Source organism: Thamnophis elegans, chromosome 4 (genome assembly GCF_009769535.1).
Source record: "Thamnophis elegans isolate rThaEle1 chromosome 4, rThaEle1.pri, whole genome shotgun sequence".
Taxonomy (NCBI): Eukaryota; Metazoa; Chordata; class Lepidosauria; order Squamata; family Colubridae; genus Thamnophis; species Thamnophis elegans.
In genome coordinates this window covers 123658369-123679725 of record NC_045544.1, presented here as the reverse complement: position 1 = coordinate 123679725, position 21357 = coordinate 123658369, and the positions used below count along the sequence as shown (strand labels likewise).

The window sequence follows — 21357 nt, the reverse complement described above, 5'->3', positions numbered from 1 at the left end:
AATCCTCCCTTGAAACACTGGTGGATGTGAATGAGCAGAATTCATAGTAAATTAATAAAAAAGTTTTTTTGTCAGGACAAGGAGTTTGCTTCATACTCTTGGGAAGCCTAGGTCAGAACATTTGCTGACTTTTTTTTATCTCTTCAAGCTAACTACCATCTTCTTCTCAAGGGTCTTTTCTAAGACTGAAGATTGTTCCCCCACTTGGACGAAGAGAAATCGAAAAACTGACTTAGCAAGGCCTTTGACAAATGTGAAACTGTGCACTCCAGCCATTTAGACCCGGAGTGCTTCCACAGCCTGCAACAGTTGTGGAAAAAGATTAGCATAATAATTGTCTGGAAGAACCCAGTGAAATGCAAAGTGGAACAAAAGGTTCAAGCTGTGAAACAATCTGGAGGAACAAATATCTGGCTCTAAATATCAACTTGGTTCTTTTTCAGACAAAATAAAAGGCATGTTTCTAATGCTGTGCAAGGTCTAAAAATACTCCTACACCAGCAGATGATGCTTTAATTGGGGGGGGGGGAGGATGGGAGAAATTCCTATGCAGCAGTTAAGAAAAGTTTATCAAGAAGCCCATCACGATGTATTAACCTAAACAATGGGCACAAAAAATGAATGAAGATCAACGAAATAAGTCTTTCAGACTTTAGTTTAAGTCACGTATTTAATCACTCAATCAAATTTAGCCTTCCCCCCACCCAGGGGCTAGGAAATCACACAGCTCTGAATCGGGAGGTAAAGTATCAGGTTGTGTTGTCTTTTCTATGGATACAGCAACCAGACTGCACTCAAATTCAAATACGGCTTGTGAAGTATGTTTTTCTTTCTTTTTACTTCTGGTCAACCCCTGTCTGATTCTCAGAGTCTGCTTGGACAAGTCTTTGCAATTTTCTTGGCAAGGTTTTTCAGAAGTGGTTTGCCACTGCTTCCTTCTTAGGGCTGAAAGAAAGTATCTGGCCAAAGTGTCTTAGTTCGTGTTTTGTGCCTAAGGCAGGACTAAAACTCATAATCTCTGAGTTTCCCTCCTGATGCCTTAAGACCATGATGGTGAGCCTATGGCACGCGTGCCAGAGGTGGCACACAGAAGCCTCACTGCTGGCACACACGCTGCCACCCCAGTTCAGAGCTCGGTGGCGTTTCTTTTGTGAGCTTCTGTTTCCCTGCAAACAACGAAACAGAAGCTCAGGAAAGAAAAAGATCTTACCTCTTGCCACACTGCTGGTGTTGGAATTCCCTGCCTCCTTCCGGTCTTTGGGTCTCTGCAACGCAGGTCTGCGTATGTCTGCGCATGCACATGTTCGTGCACGCACACCTTTCAGTTTGGGCATGCACGCATGTGCAGTTTGGATACTCAGTGTCTAAAAGGTGTGCCATCACTGCTGTAAGATCTACACCAAGCTGGCTCTCGTGAAATATGTAATCACTCAAAATCTCCGCTTCCCAAGGAGCAAACTCCCCAAAGACACTGCTCTCCTGGTCTTGTAAACTCTTGTAGACAGGTTGTTTGCTGGGCAAATGGGAGTGTCTCAGATTATGGCCTGTGAATGGCGGCTAAATTTCCTGATGGAGAATAAATGGACTGTATCTGCCTACTTACTGACAGCCCAGGTTTGAGAACCGAGCACTGCGCTACAGGGTCAGCTCCCGTTACTTGTCCTAACTCCTGCCCATCTAAGCAGTTTGAAAGCACACAAATATGAGTGGATAGATACCACTTCGGCAGCAAAGTAACAGCGTTCTGAGTGCCTTGGCGTATAGTCATTCTGGCCATGTGATCACAGAAATGTCTTCAGACAACGTTGTCTCTCTCGGCTAGGAAATAGAGAGGAGCACTGCCTCCTAAGTAAGATATGACTGGTAAAGGGGAAATCTTTACCTTTCTCTTGGATGCTTTCTTTCTGGCAGAACCAATCTGAATTCTAAATGTGATTAACTGGCTGAAAGGATTTACTACAGCACTAGGAATAATGTGTATATCAACTCTAAAGCGAACCTGGCTGGGGCCATTTTGGAGGCTTCAGGATTGCCACAATGCGAAGAAGGCATAGGGAGGAGAAACATAGTTAATGGTTTTTTTGTAGCCAAACAAAATAGTTTCCTGTGGGAACCAAGGACATTCTAACAGGTGGCTGCGGAGAGGAGGAGTGGAGTAACCAGGCAACCAGCCAGCACCTTGATTGGACAATGTGACTGATTGTTTGGGGAAAGGGGGAACTTTCATTTTTTAATCCAGTGAAAACCGAGTCGGTTTTCACCAGTTTGTGCCAATATGACATCTCCAATAAAATTGTTCTTTGAGGAATCTGCTGGGCCTCGGAGTTCTGTTTTCTATGGGGTTATTACTTGGAACCATAACAATGTATTTGTCAAAATAGCATTAGAGGCTAAATATGCAATTTACCTTCCTCCCAGATCCTATCTAAAGCAATGGTGGAAACCAAACTGCTGGCTTACTTTGAGAGTGCTGTTCTTGGCAGTCAGCTGCTGCTCGAGCTGGGAGATCTGGCTGGTGGAATTTTCCCGAAGTTTGGTAAGGTTGCCTTGGAGTCTCTGAACATCTTCCACCAGCTGAGCAATTTCTCGTTCTTTGGAGGCCAGTTCTACTTCCAGGCTGGATCGTGTCAACACTTCAATGGCCTGCTCCTAAGAGTTAAAGGGAATTGGAAAGAGAGGAGACACAAGAGATCACATAGTGGCAAAGCAACATGACAAATATTACCTGCAGCACATTAAAAATGAAAAGCTAGTGTTGGGTTATAGAGAATGGGCAGGTCAACCTATTGTACTATTTTCAAATGTACTGTTTTCTTCTGGGAGGTTTTGAAACATGCTAGAGAAAAAAACAATTACAATTTACAGAGCTGCCAAAGAATAAAACACATCGGAAGTCAGTCATGAAAACATGTAGCATCGGTCACTTCAATAACGTTTACATACATGTAAAAAAGACTCAGTTCTTGTCAAATTAAGAAACAGATTTAATAGATAATGCATATGTGCCAGTTTCCAGTGAGAGATAAGTCATGCCTCTTGCATGTTGTCTGCATTTTAAAATACAAGTAATTTTGTATTTACAAATATAGATTTGCTATCTGATCTTTTAGAACTTTTAAAAAGGATATTTAATTTGAATTAAAGTCAATTAACATAACTGATTTTTCAGGCAGTATTATTAATCAGTGTACAGGTAGTCCTCGACTTACGACAGTTCATTCACTCAGTGACCGAGGTTACAACAGCACTGAAAAAAGTGACTCGTGAGCATTTTGCACACTTACAACCGTGGCAGCATCCCCATGGTCACGTGATTTACATTCGGATGCTTGACAACTGACTCGCATTTATGATGGTTGCAGTGTCCCAGGGTCATGTGATCCGCTTTTGCGACCTTCTGACAAGAAAAGTCAATGGGGAAACCAGATTCACTTAACAAGCCGTGTTACTAATTTAACAATTGCACTGATTCACTTAACAAATGTGGCAAAGAAAAGTTGTAAAATGAAGCAAAACTCACTCAACAAATTTCTAGCAACATACATTTGGGACTCAATTGTGGTCATAAATTGAGGACTATCTGTAGTTAGTTTACCAGTTTGATATACTGTATAAGTCTCCTTTTTGGATTAAGTCAGGATTGATTATGCAGACTCATTTTTATTTCTACACAATTTCTTATTTTATGCAACGGAAACTCTACCCAGAAAATCTACTTTCAAGGCCAACAACTAATAAAGCTTCCCCCAGCCTGGCTGTTTCTCGGTGTGCTGGACTTGTCCTGTCCTCCCTCCCAAAGATAGTAAATTGGGAGAAAGCTGGGCTTGAAAAAATATATCCTGATTAGGAGCTATCTTGTACTGCTGTTGTTAGCACATTTTATTTAATTGAATCATAGGGCTGGAAGGGACCGCTGAGGTCTGTGCTGTAACTAATATCTGCTTCAATCATACTTCAATACACTATGTTCTATTAATGAATCACCGTTATTTTGAATAATAAACATGCTTGGATGTTTTGGTAGAGACACTGTTGAGCCTTCTGGAGACTGTTTCCATAGTTCTTATGAAACTTTTAACCAAGGCAGCATTTGACTATCCCCCAGCCTCACAGAGGGTACCTATGCATTAATTCAACTTTGGAACTGATAATTTAGGTGAACTTTCAGGATTGGGTTGTAATTATATACAAACTAGAAATCAATGTTTAAGGCAAACTCTAATTCGGTAAATAAGTTACCCAAATAATCCAGGGCCTATAGCTTGCTTAGCATTTAACTGGAATTTAACCCTTAAACTAGAAATTGCCTTGATGTTTTTCCTGGTTTATGAAGAATCACAACCCACAAGCACAAGATACAATCAAACCATTACTACATAAATTTGCAAAGCCTTGCACAAGGTTTTACTTAAGCTTACAGCATCTTGCTTGTGTAATAATGATAAATGCTACGTTAAGACTACATATGGTTTGGGCCAGTGTAAAGTATTCTTCCTTCATGGGAATATCCCATGTAGAGCTCTCTCTATAAAAACAAATCAAATTAAGTGCCTAGGTCCGTCTGATTTCTTGCAGATGTGTGTAGGTATATGAGTGAGCGTGCATGCACACACACACAGACACACACACAGAGGTAGTCCTTGACTTACAACCACAATTGAGCTCAACATTTCTGTTTCTAAGTGAGACACTTTACGACCTTTCTTGCCACAGTTATTAAGTGAATCACTGCAGTTCTTATTAACCCAATTGTTAAGTGAGTCTGGCTTCCCCATTGACTTTGCTTGTCAGAAGGTCAAAGGGGATCACATGACCCTGGGACATTTCAGCCATCAAAAATACATGCCAGTTTCCAACTGTTCAAATTTTGATCGTGTGACCATGGAGATGTTAACACAGTCGTAAGTCTGAAAAATGGTCACAAGTTACTTATCTCAATGCTGTTGTGACTTCGGTCACTAAAGGAACTGTTGTTAAATCAAGAACTATCTGTACCTAGAAGTGTTAGAATATGCAAAGAAGAAGAACGATGAGCAGTTGTGAATTCTCCAACACTGGAAGTTTTAAAGAAGAGACGGGACAACCATTTGTCTGAAATGGTATAGGATTTCATGCCTGAGCAGCGGGCTGGACTAGAAGACCTCCAAGGTCCCTTCCAACTGTGTTTATTCTATTCTATTCTATTCTATGCTATGCTATTCTATCCTACCCTATTCTATTCTAAACCTCTGTTTATCATGAGATCTGGGAACTAACCATGAAAATAATGAATCTATTCTAAGGCTATATATGATTTAAACATTCACTGTTCCTGGAGATGAAAAGATGGCTCAGCAAGGGAAAGGCTATCACTTTCTGTAACTGGCTAGCATGCAACTGGTACATTAGAGGCATGGCATGAAGCTCCATATACCCCCTGTTCCATTTCCCATTCCCATATTATTTTTAAGCCCCGCAGGGTTAGTTTAAAATGGACTATGCAAACGTTTTAAATAAAGAAATACAATTCTAACAATCTACTGGCAGAAGAGAGCACAAGGACAATTGGCTTTAGATCAGCAAACATTACCTTCCAGTTTCCCTCAGGAAACCGCAGGGTTATTATATGCATGCTTCCTCCGCAAACACCCAGGGCTATCTTAACGCATGGGCCTGATTTGCCCCGGAGCCCCATGAGCATATATGTTAACCTGTCAATGCACCTTGTACCATATAAATACAGCAACATATTTATTACATTTTACTGCATTTTAAAATTAATTTGTTGTTGTTAGTTGCGAAGTCGTGTCTGACCCATCGCGACCCCATGGACAACGTTCCTCTAGGTCTTCCTGTCCTCCACCATCCTCTGGAGTCCATTTAAGTTCACCCCTACTGCTTCGGTGACTCCATCCAGCCACCTCAATCTCTGTCGTCCCTTTCTTCTTTTGCCCTCAATTTTTCCCAGATCCGGCTCTTCTCCAGTGAGTCCTTCCTTCTCATTAGGTATTTAAGTTTCATCTTCAGCATCTGGCCTTCTAAAGAGCAGACAGGGTTAATCTCCTCTAGGACTGACCGGTTTGATCGGCTTGCAGTCCAAGGGACTCGCAGGAGTCTTCTCCAGCACCATAGTTCAAAGGCCTTTTAATTAATACTAACATGCAAGTGTATATTTAATTTTATCGACCATTTACATTTTTATTCCTGTGAGTAGTTGTCATAGGGGCCCCAGTACATTGGCTGGGGCCCATAAAGCTGTTAAGATGGCCTTGCAAACAGCCCAGTCCTGAAATGTCCAGTTCTTCCAGGGTAGAAGATTCTGGCTAAACAATTCAGCTTTACACAGAAGGAAAGTTTAAGAAGTTTGACGGCAGGCGCTCCAAGAAGATTATGGGGAATAGAATGCTGCCTCTTACCACATCCGGTGCTTTCTGAATCTGGTTAGCCAGCTGGAGAGATTTGTTTGCAGATGAGAGTTGCTCCTTCAAGGACTCTGCTTCTCTTTGAGCTACCTCTGCCCTCTGAAAAAGAGGGAGGGAGGGGGAGGAAATCAGGAAGTGAGGATGGGGGAAGAGGGAGAGAATGTACATTTGATTTAACAACTGGCAATTATTGCACGAACATTCATCAATTCATGCCCGACTGAGTATAATTGATTTTCCTAAACACTCAACCTAATAAATGATGGGGGGAGAACCTCTGAATGTGATGGATTTTTATTTTAAACAGTACAAGGAAGAAATAATTGAGCGATTATGACAGTAATTTAACGCTAGGAGCAAGGAATCCCCTGCTGACACAAATGCTGCGGCCCACTGAATTTCCCAGGCTGGATGAATGCGAGTGGAAATGGATTCCTTTGATTCAATTGCCTTCTGTATTCTGAGCCAAAGCAGGCAGAGTTGCGCGATTCCTTGTGGGAATAATTCTCATGAGTAAAGGCTGAATTAAATGATCCTCAGTCTGCTTTGCCTGAAATAATCACAATGGCCTTTTGTGGAGTTTCTTTCTTCCATAACCATGTCTCTCCTTTGCATACATGCACACAGTGAAGTATACAAGGTAAGGAGAATGGTTACAGGCTTAATCCACATTACATTTTTATCCTGCCTCTTTAAAAAAAACAAAACAGGAGGCAATAACCTCTGATATGCCAGAGATTTGCTGAATATGTTTCTCATCAGCCCAAAGCAGTATGGCCAATTATCAAGCTGATGGGATTTGTGATTGCAATATCTAGAGAGCCACCTTTTCCCATTCGGTTCCAAGGGACACACTGTACCATGCAAAATAGTTCCTCTTGTCCTTACAAAACCCATGGTAAGGAAATAGAAGAAGAGGCCACCCAATTTACAAAATCCCAAGTGTTTGCACAGTGCTTACAAGCACTAGGCTCTTCTATGCATAAATGCAGCTCACTGCGTAGATATGACATTTATGAGATCTGTTCCTATAAACAGCTTGAGGACTGGGTCAAGGCTGCCCAGAAAACTTCCTGGCTTTGAGAAGAGGTGCTGGGTCAAGTTCTCCTTAGTCGAAATCTAACACATCAACTGTTCCACATTTGTTTTTAATGAATTACATGACACAAAAAAACAGTAGCTCTAGAGGGAAAAGCAGCGCATGAAAACGTTAAATTATAAATGTACTTGTTGGAGCAAGTACATGCTACTGTAGAAGAAGCATCCCCTTTTGGATGGCTTAAAGCAGGAATAATTCATTGTAGATGGTGCTTACTGACCATAGTTTATTGGAGGGGGGGGAATGATGTTTGCTCCTCCAAACTAGCTTCAAATAACAGACTCAACAGGGACATAAAGTGGTCAAAGCAGAAAGGCCTTGTAGGTCTCTCTTCAAATCCAGTTCAAGAAAACTCTCTCTCTCTCTCTCCCTCCCTCTCCAAATGGTCTCAGAGTTGGAAGCATGATATATTTTCAGTGGAATGATTAAAGTCATTTATTTACTACCTTCATGCCCAACTGTCAAATAATTGGCCTATTTTTTTCTTCTATTATCTTGGCTGCAATGGGAATGAATTTATTATCTATATAAATATCTGCAAATAAAAACTCAGTTATTAGTGTAAAGCAGGTAAGAGATCAGTCATTTAAGTCTCTGTAGCATTGTTGCCCTTCCCTCTTGAGCAGGCCTGGGCATTTTAGGGTCTATGGTTCTCATCTGGCCTACATCAGCGGGCATCGTCATTGGGGCTGGGGCAGTGACACAGGATGGGACGGCAGACCTCCACAACTGTCTCAGTTTCTCATGTGGCCTCTTGGGAACATTAACTGCCCACCTCTGCTCTTGAAGGATCCTTCCTAGGGGGTGGTAACAGTGGCCTGAGGTAGAGGAAGGAGAAAGTCCAGCTAATTAGGCTTTTGCAGGCTTGTGGCCTGCTCTCCTCCCTCTTTTCAGGGATCATTTCCATAAGGCAGTTACCTTTGCAATGCATCATCAAGCCCTGTGGAAGGAGTGCTCTTGTCATCCACTGACCTCCCACTGAAGCATTGGTGCAGATAAGCCATCCCAATAATCAGCCTCCAAAGCTGCTGCAGGGATGTGTTTTTAGCTAAAGAAGAAATGTTCTGAAGGAGTGGGTGGGAAAGCATGAGGTGGGCTTCCTTACCTTTCCGGCATGGTTCCTCTAAATTACAAAAGGATGCTCAGAATGTAAAGGACTACATGAAAAGAAAAAAACTTAAAGAGCCATGCTTGTCCCAACCTCTCCAACTGAAGGGAGTTTTCTTTCAACTTGCTAAGAGTTGGCTTCCATTGCGTGTTACTCTTGATATTTGATATATACAGTATATATCTGATAGAAGCTATAAGGAAGTGGCGTAGAATATTTGCATCATTTGCAAAATGGCAGCATGATGCCATGCTGTCCCTTGTCCCCCTTTAGATGTCTGGGCTTTCAATCAACATGCAAGGATGGGTGCAGGAGGAGCAGTTGAGGACATGGGTTTTTCAAGATAATGACGGTGACCAGAATCATACCCGTCATCATAATTTTCTTGCAGGACACAGAGATCTATCACCCTATCTCAGGAAACTAGATCCAATAATCACTACCTTTACCTTCTGGAATATGAACATGAGGTATGCCCGGTTTACAGCTAGGAGATAAGGATTCCTATCAAAACATGAAACTCACCATATATTTACATTGATAAGAGATATCATCTTAATGCCATGTGCCTTCACTATCTTACATTTTAAATCTCATTCAAGGCTCTCACATTTCTTTCATTTTTTCATTCATTTGGTGTTTAAATATAATGATTCCATTAAAAGGGAATGAATACTTCAGTGAAGAACTTAGTCTTCAAGCTTTCATTCCTATTTTGCAGAGATTTTTTTTGCTGAGGAGTTTGTCTATGGTGATTCTCAGCCATTTGGGTCGTAGTTATCTCAAAGGTGCTTTTTCAAAAGGCAAATGAACTGTCTTTGTTTTTCCTTGAGGATGTTTCACTTGTCATCCAAGAAGCTTCATCAGTTCAACCAATGAAGCTTCTTGGATGAGAAGTGAAAAGCATCTTTGTTTCTTCACTTGGCTCTTCAAGTAAATAGTTTTTATTGGAGAAGGTATCTCTGCATGATCACGTATGTTGATGGAATAGGGAATCCACTCCTTCTTTCCAGTCTGGCGCACACAGTTTAACTTTGATCAAAAAACTTGAATTGACCATGTCTATAATCAAATCTATTTTCTAAATGAAGTTTTAAAATACTAAGATAAAAACCTAATACAATAAAAATACATGAAAAAGTGAAGATAAAAGTACATTTTAAAAATTTCTTTCTCCCCCTCTGTATTCCCCTTACAGCCAAGATAATAGAAGGGGGAAAAATAGACCAATGATTTGACAATTGGGCATGAAGAATATCAATGGTTGCTTTATCTGTCATTTCCACCTAACCAAGATTTCAAACAAGGTTACCAAAACTGGAGGTAAAGTCAATAGTGGTAATTTATACTTCAAAAGCAAGAATGCATGGAGGCAAGTATACTATGACCTGGTAATTTTGATATCTTCAAGTGCAATGACAGTGAAAAAAAAACTTTCTCATCAAAGCTGAAAAGAAGATACTATCCAACTTTAAAATCTTACTTGATTTGCTCTTTCAAGGTCTGTCATGATCATCTCAATTTCATCTGACCTAAAAGGAGATAGAGGAAAGGTCTATTAAGCTCTGAAGAACAAGTAAAAACATATCAAACACCAATCATCTGGACTTTTTATGTCTATAACATTTGTGCGCAGCAATATTTTCTTCAAAAATCTTAAAAGTGATTCTTATTTCATATCAAAACATTATGAAATTAAGAAACTCAAGTTGGAACTTTCATTGTTCTAAAAATAACATCTGGGTCATCAAAACAATTAGCCAGAATAATTGGAACATGATTTAATTGTTAAAAGTGAAAAAAAAATGCCACCATACATAATCTTGGATTTGGAAACTGGAGGTTCACATGGTGTGAAGGGGACCAACGTTGCAAAGAAAATAATATAGACTTGTAATAATGCCAAATTTCATGAGATTTGGGTAAAAATATCAAAATTTCATAGATGAAGATATAAAAACTTCATGAAATTACTAGCATTTCTACTTAAAAAAGTAGGCTGGAGCTGAATCATCACATAGCATCCAAAGATTCTACCCCATACATTGACCAACGTGTAGTATACAGAGCGTATGCAATTATTTGATAGGCTGCACTTACAGAAGAAAAACTCACTATGAGGTTAGAATGGACTATTTATGCCAGCGTTTTTCAACTTCAACATGTGTGGACTTGAACTTGACACTGTGCGCCACATGGAAATCTAAACTAAAGCATCACCAACATATGATTTTGATATCCAAGGAAGAGGAATTCACTACTGTCATTGGTAATTGGTTCCACTGCCAATTGCTCTTACATTTTGAAAGCTTTACTAAACCAATCAGAGTCTGTACCATGAACTCCTCACCCTTCCCAGAAACTGATCTCATGGCATGATCAAAATCTCCCTATGACAATCATTGGGAATTCCAAAACTCATCCAGAGTTGTGACCTGAGTTCTCAGTCAGGAATACGACTGAGCACCACTACTTCAGCCGAAGGACATCTCTAGTCACCATCAAGATAAATAGTATTGCTACCCTACCTGGCCATAGCATCACAGCAGTTCTAGAATCTAGTTCCCAGATACTAGATCTCTGAAAAAAAAATTATATCTCTATCCCTCAACAAGCTTCAGTAATGCACATCACATCGAGCCATGAATGTTGATGAATATGTCTTATTACAAAAAGATCAAATTTACCAATAGGTGATTAAGGCCATGGTCATCAGTGAACTGACCAGCAGGATCATGGGACAAGGCAGGTGGAGCAGAACGAAACTGTAGACACCCCATAATCATCAGCCCAACATTTCTCATTATGTCACCCCTCCCATCATAGCCCATAATCTACTCTTCCTCCCCTTTCCCAGATTACACTTCCTGACATATGGAAATAGTTCTTCATAAATCACTGTTGCCCCAACCCCAGTAAAACTTTGCAAATCTAATACAATGCAGCAGCAATCTGTCATAAGTCACCCCAAGTATACACAGGTTTTCTCACCTATTTGTCTTCCTTCCACTTCTTTCACTTTCTCTAAGTCCGTCTTGAAATATAGTACTCAAAATCAAACTAGTACTTGAGATAGGGGTCTGATCTATTTAGAATATAGTGTAACTATTATTCTATGTTTGGAAATGATACTTCTAATAATATGCATTCTAAAACTGAATTTGCCTTTTTATTAGTTACTGTATATTATCCTGCTGGTTGGTTTCAGCATTATGATCAACTATAATACCAAGTTTTTAAAAAAATATTATTATCATACTAGGTATCCCAATTCTTTATATATGAGTATTTCGACTTCCCCCCTAATTGAGTTTGTTTTCCTTTTTATTAAGTTTCATTCCATTTTCAATCCATTTTCTTTATCTATTTTGACTTCTGCAAAGCAGATAAAGATTGTATCCTACCGTTTATCCAAGCTATTAATAAAAACATTAAAGATCAGGCCAAGACTGAACCTCACAACACTCCAATTGATACCCCAGGCAGCGTACAGTGTCACTATACCACACTTCAAATGATAATTCAAACAGTCCTAATAAAAGATCCAATATAATCTTCAAATGTTAAGAAATTAAACAGTAAATAAAATCAAATTAAGGAAAGCAAAGTATTGCACAAGTCTGCTTAATTTCAAAACCTAGCTCTAAAAAGCAGGTAATAGAAGAATCAGAAGTTAAAAAAAGGTAGTAAGCACCTGTGCATCGCCCTAATTTGAGAGGAGGGAGACACAAGAACTCAGAAGCAGATCTGCTAATTTATTGTTTTATATTTATATAAATTATATATTTATATTTTCCTCCAAAATGGTTAACAATAGATTAAAACCAATAAACTATTTCTTTTTAAAAAGAATAAGCAGGTAGAGGGAAACCTTTGCTCTAATCTGTCCTATAAACTACATGAATTGGGGGGGGGGGTCTGATATAGTTTTATCTTATTAGAGTCTCTGCACACAGAGAGGCTACATCCAGGATGATCGCTACACAAGATTCATGGATTTGATCAGGACTTGTCTGTACTCCCTGCACGCCCGCCGCCCCCATTTATCCCAGTACAACTTTTCTTCTTTAAAACACTCCCTTTGAACCTCATAAAGCACTGCAAAGTTGCCAGTAGCTTCTAAAGAGATCCACATGTATGTAACAAGCTGAACATCAATGAGGTCATTAAAGCTTTAGCCATAAATAAAATAAAAAAGTAATGAATTGGTACAATGTTCCCTCCTTAGGCAAGCTTCAACAAAATTGAGGAAAATCTTCAAAAGGTAGGCTCTTTTCATTGCAAAAGCTGAAATGTTACATCAGGAGCTGACATTTGGCACCTGACATGATTTATTTCATAAAATCTCTAGAAGCTATATTTGTTGTCTGTAAAACTTTAATATAAAAAGTAGTTCTAGTTCATTTTTACACGATTCGGTTCATTCCAGGTCTCAATCATTCAAGTTCTTCGTGATTATTAACAGACAGGACTAGCTGATGTTCTCAGGCTTCACATCTTTGATTAAATTCCCTTTTGATAGAGAAGAAATATCTACATTTAGTAGGCAAACCCCACTTGCTTCAGTTTAATATTCAGAGAGCATATAAACTGCCTTGAAATAGATTAGGGGTCTTCTACATGTAAGATTTTTAAGTTGCTACCATCAGACCAGAAGGGTTCCACCACAAAACCGCGGTCGACTAAAGCGCGCTCGACGAAACCGCGTACCTGACATCATCACAGTGCGACGAAAAAAGCACGCTGTGAGCGGTAAAGCTAAAATTTACGCGTAAACCTAAACCTAACCCCCCCGAAACCTAACCCTAAACCTAACCCTAAACCTAACCCTTAACCTAACGCTAACCCTTAACCTAACCCTAACCCTTAACCTAACCCTAACCCTAACCCTTACCTTAACGTGAATCGGCTTGCTTTAAAAGCGCTTTTTAAAGCGCCCTTTTTTCTCTGCGGTCGTATTTGTCGCGCTGCTGATGACGCCAGGTACGCGTTTTAATCGGGCGCGCTTTAGTGGACCACGGTTTTGTCGTGCCACGACCAGAAGAGTAAGAGGACATGAACAACATTGGAACTCTGAATCCTCCCAATCAAAAACTTCAGGCTTGAAGGATTTGACATTTGCAAGATTAAAAACAAATATGTCCCACTACTGCCTCACAATTGGAGGTAACTTTTCATTATGTGTTAATTTATATCATAACATATCCAATTATATTTTTCCCAAAGGGAATAGAGGAGTTTTTGCACCTAAAAGACAATAAGGCAGAGTACATATTTTATAAATAATTCCCAGGGCATTTTCATAGATCTTTATCAAGGGTATAAGTTCAGTCCTTAGAGACTGCATTTCCTCCAGATGAGTCAGTATTAGACAAGCTGGGTTCAGACATATTTGCTTTTCTATCGGAATGTGACTGAATGGATTTATTTAAACTGTTGAATAAATTCCCCTGATGAAGATCAGTGAATTAGGCCAGCCAATTCTTTATTACTATCTGAGGCTTATTGTCTTTGCAGCATTTCTTCTGATCTGTAATCCACAATTATCCTCTACTGAAATATATTATGCTGCATTTTGGATCTCTGCCTGAAATATACTGAATGACCATTACAATTTCTCCATTTCTTGGTTAAAGGCAAAAAATTTTTGGTATGAACTTGGAAATCTTATTTTTTTCAGTTAAGCTTACAGGTAAACGTTTCTGTCATAATGCAGCCTGAATTTCCAAGTGCTCCTTATATAATGTAAGAATATTATTAAAATTGAACTGCTAGGAAATAGGGATTAAGCACAGAAGAGGGGGGAAACAGGTGGAGGGGAAAACCCTAATGGCAAATACAATAGCAACACCAGAATATATGAAATGTTGTTGAGTATGGAATAACAGATTTTCTTTTGAAGTTTCTGCTTATTTGGCTTATTATAAAAGTCAACATCTGTATCAACAAAAGTGCAGCAAAAATAATCTTGATTTCTTTTATCTGAGTGGCTGGTTTGCATATTTCAAAAGTTATTACCGGCATTTAATATCATATATTTAGACTGAGAGCCAGTTTGGTGTAATGATTAAAGTATCAGACTAGAAACATGAAGACCGTCAGTTCTAGTTCTGCCTTAGGCACAAAGCTCGCTGGGTAACCTTGGCCAGTCACTGTCTCTCAGCCCTAGGAAGGCAGCAATGGCAAAAAAGCTTCTGAAAAATCTCACCAAGAAAACTGCAGGAACTTATCCAGGCAGTCTCTGAGAATCAGACGCAGAATGAAAGAAAAACAAATACTCAGACTGGGGGGTGGAGTGAAGGGAAACTGTGTGTACCTATGCCAAAGGAATGATTGTTACATTTTTGGTTCAGCAACATCTGGAAGGCCACTAATGCTTCTCATTCCTGATCTTTACCAACAGAATTAAACCTTCTTTATATGAAATATAGGTTGATGTGTTCTTGTTTTTTAGTCTGCTTAAGAACAGAGGCAACAATATGTTCGAAAAGAAAAACACCTCAATACTTCCAATTCATTCTGGGGGATTTTAAGTAGAATACTTAAATACTTCAAATACTTGAGCCGCAGTGGCACAGTAGTTAGAGTGCAGTACTGCAGGCTACTTCTGCTGATCGCCAGCAGTTTGGCAGATCGAATCTCACCAGCTCAAGGTTGACTCAGACTTCCATCCTCCCGGTAAAATGAGGACCCAGATTGTTGGGGGCAATATTCTGACTCTGTAAGCCGCTTAGAGAGGGCTGTAAAAGCACTATGAAGCGGTATATAAGTTTAAGTGCTATTGCTATTGCTATACTGAATGGACAGAAGTATTCCACAGAGTCAAAATGCTGCCTTGAGGCTGAAGGTAATATACACCTCATTATATCAACTTGAAAAACATGTTGGCTCTGAAATTGAAAGTGAAATTTAGCTATTATGATGAGTAAGCCAACTGACTCCTTCCCCTTAAATAGATATAATATGGCATTCATTGTTGCAAAACAAACCATGTCTGTTATTCTAAGGGTCTTAAACATGCTTATTAGTCATGATAGTTTAATAAATAGCATTTTTTTGAAAATAATTTTCAAGAGTACAGTACATTAAGCCTTTTATGCTTTCTTTTGGAGTTGCTAAAGATGAAAGATTCCTATTGACAGACTTCTGATTTGATCAAAAGAGGTCTCCTTAGATCGCTTTATTTTAAAGACATCTTAGAACAATGAGTTTTATCAGTTAGTTACAGTATGTGTGATGTGAAAAAGCACATTGCTTTTGATCAACCAGAATCAAATGCAGAATAAAGTGATCACCTTAAGCTATGAAAATGTCTCACCTTACTTTTTAGTAAAGGGAAAAAAGGTGTAAACTAGGTTACCTATCTTAAGTGCAACTCTGCCAGATATAGCACTGCTTGCTATGGTATTAGTATTAGGTACATTATTAGTCAGCTCTGGCATGTTTTTGCCAGTATGGCACAAGTACACCAAAGCCCAGTTTTGCCTCAGGCATGCTGATATTACTTTATGCAAGCTAGCATCTCTAACCTAGAGACTATTTTGTAAACCAACTACCATTACCCATAATCCACCAATTTGGAGGTACATGCTGTATACTTGCACATAGCTGTTTTTTTTTTTAATGGCATACTATTTCCTAATCCTTTCATGTGCTCTGCATGGCTTTATCTCAAGAAAAAACAGTGTGATACATATACATGTATGTATATTGAAACATCAATTGAAACACCAGTGTCTCAAATTCTTCCTATGGCATTTTCTCATCTCACGTTGATTGCTCCTTCCAAAGAGAAGGGACCCTGAATTCTTTACACATAGAAGATTTGAAAGCCTACAGTGAATTTATCTGAAATACATTCAGAGAGAATAAATCTGTTGCAGGATAACATTTTGGTGAGAAGGAAAAAAACCATGCAATATTTTCCTTTTATTGTTTTGTTCTTTTTATTTGTTCTTTATATGAAGCCACAAGTGCTTATAAAATTGAATTACCAACACTTTCATTAATATATGTTTTGCAAATAAAGCCTACCTGTTTGATACTGGGAAGCTATTCAATTCGCTTAAATAAAAGCATTACACTGCATCATAGACATCCACTGGCAGTCAGAACAAAAAGGCAAAAGGAGATTTTAAAGAGATGAACAGCTTTTTTGAAATCTGGAATACATCATTTCAGTGATATAGAAACAAGCAACATGAGCCAAAGATTGGAATAACTGATTCTGTGTTCCCAAAGGTTTTTTATTTTATTTTACAGTTGCTTGCAGCATTGGTATGGCCACTTGATAATCCTGTTTTTGAAGTAAAGGTTTCTTACATTGCTATCCCACAATGCTGCTAGCATCAAGTTGCTTCTACAATAATGAGGAGTTTCAAAAGTTGCTTTTTAACATCATGTCAAGAGACTCAAGAGAAAAATAATGTATGTAAAATCAACACAATTTTAAAATTTAAGAATTAATGTGACATCAATGGAATAGCCAAATGGCCACTCATTATTTAATGTCCATTATATTATTATCTCAATTCATACATTCAGTAATAAGATGACCTGCTCGATTTTGCTTTCGGTGTGTGAATCCAGCTACTGTGGTTTGTACGCCATGATTTTATAGCTCAGCAATACCCTAGTCATTCTGGCTTATTCAGTAAACACGATAAAAATAATAATGTCCTTTTCTGAGTACTGTATCAAGGAAAAAAAAGTCTAAACAAGAATACAGTTAAATTTTTGCCCTGTTTAGGAACAATTAGATTTTGCCTTGTCAAAACTTAAAGGTGAGGATTTATCTGAAAAATGTTGTAACATACACCTCAAAAAATACATGAGATAAAAATCTAATATATTTAGTATCAAGAGCTAGGAGTCTTCCTCAGTTCACAGATTTCACTAGAGTGACAACTGTTTGAAGAGAGAGAGAAAAAGTAACCATCACTTTCTGTAACAAAGAATAATTTTTGCCTTTTACTGATGGATTCCCCCCCCCCCAAACTATATACTTTCTTTTAAAATAGTTGAATAGTGGCTCTAGAGTCTGCATATGCTTTTTTTGTATCTCAAACAGATGGTACAACATTACACTGCCTTAATTTGTTTGATTCTGAAAACTAACAACCTACAGTACTAGACTTTGCTCCTTTTTCCAATACTGCTGCTTGATGTGATATAATAACAAGTCCTTTGCTTTCAAAATATAATTCCTAACTTTGTATTCATCAGAAACCAAAGAACTGTGTTGGTGAGAAGATGAATGTGAGCATTAAGAGTTAGTAGTTTTTAGTTTCCTCCTGGAAAATATTAACTTCATCTAACTGTCATTTCTTTTTAATATATGGAATCATTCATTTGAATAAATGCTTTGGTGGTGCCTTATTCCAAAGACAACAATGAGATGAAGTTCCAGTTAAAGCAACACCCCCCCAAACAAACCTCTGTCATTTCCTGTTCTACCTGTTTAATAAAGTTTTATTGTTCATCAAACATATAAGCAAGAGAGATATTTATGAATGGATTAAACGCAATAGCAAGTTTTACCCGAGCATATTCTGAAATTATAATTCTTCCTATAGCACAGGCTTTAACCTTAAATAAGAAAAGATATCAGGAAATAATCTAGCACAAAACAATTTCAGTGTACAGAATAAAGTGCACTCCCATAGGAAAGGATTAGCAGACTATTAAACATCCACTAAATTAAATTCAGACCCGTAATCTTGCAAAGCATTATGAAACCAAGAATAAATTTGGAAGGTGGAGTATTATGATTTAAAAAGTGATTCAGAGTTTGATTTATATAACTAATATGTGATCTATTGACCTCTTTTATTGCTGAAAATACTTAACTGGATCATACCCTTCCCGGCTTATGCTTACTAGAGTCATCCATATGAGAACATTTGAGAAAAGTCAAATTTGGTCAATCTCGTGCAAACGGTAAGAGAGAAAAAAACAGTGAACAGACTTCCATAAATACCGCTTTCCCCCACTTTTAACTTTGCCCTGAGAATTAAGGTAAAGGTTCCCCTCGCACATGTGCTAGTTGTTCCCGACTCTAGGGGACAGTGCTCATCTCTGTTTTAAAGCCGAAGAACCAGAGATATCCGATTGTTTGGGAACTGAGCCATTACTTATGCCTGCAAATGGACAACAGGTTTCCCAAGAGAATAATTGTTTCCCATTGTTTTAAAAGAAATGCTTGTGATCTACAGCTATTGCCTTCCAATATTCACTGTTAATATTAAAAATAGAAGCTGACTGTCATCTAATTTTACATCTCTCCACCCCACCTTTGTGAGTGTATCCAAATGAAACCACTTTCCACGTACTTTAATGCAGCAAAGAAGAAGGCAGGAAAATACTGAATTACTATCTTCAGTTTGGCCTCCGGCTGCATAGCGCAGTATTAATTTTCCAAACGAAGTATAACAAACAATATAGTAGAGAGCAAAACAAATGCAAGAAATGGTCTTGCATGTCTAAAAACAAACACAAACCATAGTGTAATATGTGACCTAAAAAAACAACCCAAAAGTTGTTTAAGTTTCATTCAATTTCAAGGGGGTGGGGTGGGGAGTGCAAGAATCCATTTTAAAATTGCAACTTGCAGAATTAAGCTGTGTGCTGGAGAATTTAATATCTGCTATATTAACATGCCAAAAATTAAAGGACTTTACATTATTTAGCTGACATGTGCAATTTGGATAGTGATTTAAAACAAAATAAGGGGAGTAAGAAACTCTGAGAAACAAAGCTGTCCTCGTAAACACCAGTTTTAACTGAGCTACACTTGAATGAGCTAATTTGTTGTCCCAAAGGACTTCCGAGACACGCAGATAGAGTTTAAGCCAAGGAACAAAGGAGATATTATGCTAATTAGGATGATCATCCAATTAAAGCCACCTTAATCAATGGTCTAAAATTCATTTGATTAATTTAGATAACATATACTGGATTTTTAGCAGGTATTATTTTAGAATGTGCAAGAGAATGTTAACGGTCTTTTAATCTCTCTCTCTCTTTTACTCCGTACCACACTTTAACATCAGACATCCTGACTACAGAAGTGAAGAGCCACAAGAAGATGGTGATGGTATCCACATCCTTTTAAAGGAGTCCCAGAGCAGCCAACAAGACTTACTTCTTTGTAACAGAAGATGCCTGGAGTACTCTCTGGATACAGAGGAAGGGCGTAAATGAAAAAATAATCCAATAACTTTGAGATTTCATAACTGAAAGGAAACCCCTTCCAATACTCAAGGGACAAAGGAGTACTAATGATAATGCATATGTGTGTGTGTCATTAGACGGTCTTGATTGAGAATCATCTGACACAAGGTATTATTTTACAAATATTACAGCATAATTCTAGCCAGTTAGGAACTGTGCCCTTACACTTCCACGCATGAATGCATAGACAAGCAATCTGGTACCCTCCAAATGTTTTGGGCTGCAACTTCCATGTTCTCTAACCTTTGTCTGCTAGCTGGAGACCAACCTTGGAGTGCTTTCCAATTATCAGCCCAAAACGTGTCAACAAAGTCCTTGCGACAATAGTATTCTTTCCTTTTGTCAACAGAATCCAGATTGGATAACTTCTGAATGGAATTTAGAGCAGGGTGAAAAAAACCATATAGAAAAACAGTAGGTTTTGTGATGAGCCAGAAACCTAAGGTACCAGGAAGTATTGGGGGCTTGAATGCTGCTTACTCACCCACCTTCTAATTGCAACTCCCTGTCAATATATTTCAGCAATACCTTTAACCTGGTCCTCTGTTGAAGTGAAATTTGAAGTTGGTAAAGAATCCTGGTTCAGCATGAAAATATATTTCATACTCTTCTGATGGCAACTTACAGGGTTTTAAGAAATGGAAGGCTATTGCAGGGAGTGCATTCTGCATCTGTATGTGCATTCTGATGTGCATTCTGCATCTATACAATGAGAACTGATGTGGGATCTTTCCAAGCAAATCAACACCTCCACTTCATTGGAATACTAACAGAAATCATTGTGATTGTTCCCACCACAGAGCTGCATATCAGCACACATAAAATAGATCACCACAAAATAAAACCATACAGCAGCTTGTTGTCCACGCAAAATCATGATTAAAGATAGGATGAGTAATAGAGCTTGAGAAAAGTAGGGAGAAATGCAATTTTGTGCGGCTTGCTCCTACTCTCCCCTCTGAAGTAATGACTTCCGCTGTGTCTGCTCCAACTCCCGACAACAACTAGTCTGCCAGAGGAATGCTTGCAATTTTTATGATCAGCCACAAACCTGCTGGAATAACAGGCATAGTTCCTGTAATTAAACAGTGACCTTATATGAAAAATGAAGATGCTGCTAATTTAATGTATGTTAACCCCTCCCCCCCACAAAAAAACCCCTGGTCATTCCTTAAGAATCCTCCCCCAGCTTCCAATAGTCATAGTTCTGGCTCCATAAAAGGAAGGCTGCCTCCCACCGAAAGAGGAAAACAGTGATTTGCTTCCTTGTTAAGGTTTGCAGAAACTGGAGACATTTGTAACTTGCATGAATTTTCAGCACACTGACAGCAAACATTAACGTTACCTTTGGCAAGAGGTGGTTGTAAAAATTTATAAATGCTCTAAATTGTGTCTGCTTTTTTTGTTTCAGTCTGATATTACTACACCATTTCTGAACTGTTGAATGGCACTAGGGAACAGTATGATACAGTAAAGAGCCAAGGCTGTCATCTGCACCTCCATAACTGTCTGGTTTG

At 38.6% G+C, this 21357-nt stretch overlaps 1 protein-coding gene across 5 annotated transcripts in view; it reads right to left on the bottom strand.

Moving 5' to 3' along the window:
• The window catches only part of CUX1 (cut like homeobox 1), a 351898-nt gene that overhangs the window by 120334 nt on the left and 210207 nt on the right, over positions 1-21357 (bottom strand). For all 5 annotated transcript variants that reach the window (XM_032214828.1, XM_032214829.1, XM_032214830.1 and 2 more), the window contains exons 9-11: positions 10092-10140; positions 6396-6500; positions 2461-2649 (exon numbers count right to left, since the gene is read on the bottom strand). In XM_032214828.1, the coding sequence (XP_032070719.1) occupies positions 2461-2649; positions 6396-6500; positions 10092-10140 (343 nt within the window). The remainder of the gene's footprint in view (positions 1-2460; positions 2650-6395; positions 6501-10091; positions 10141-21357) is intronic.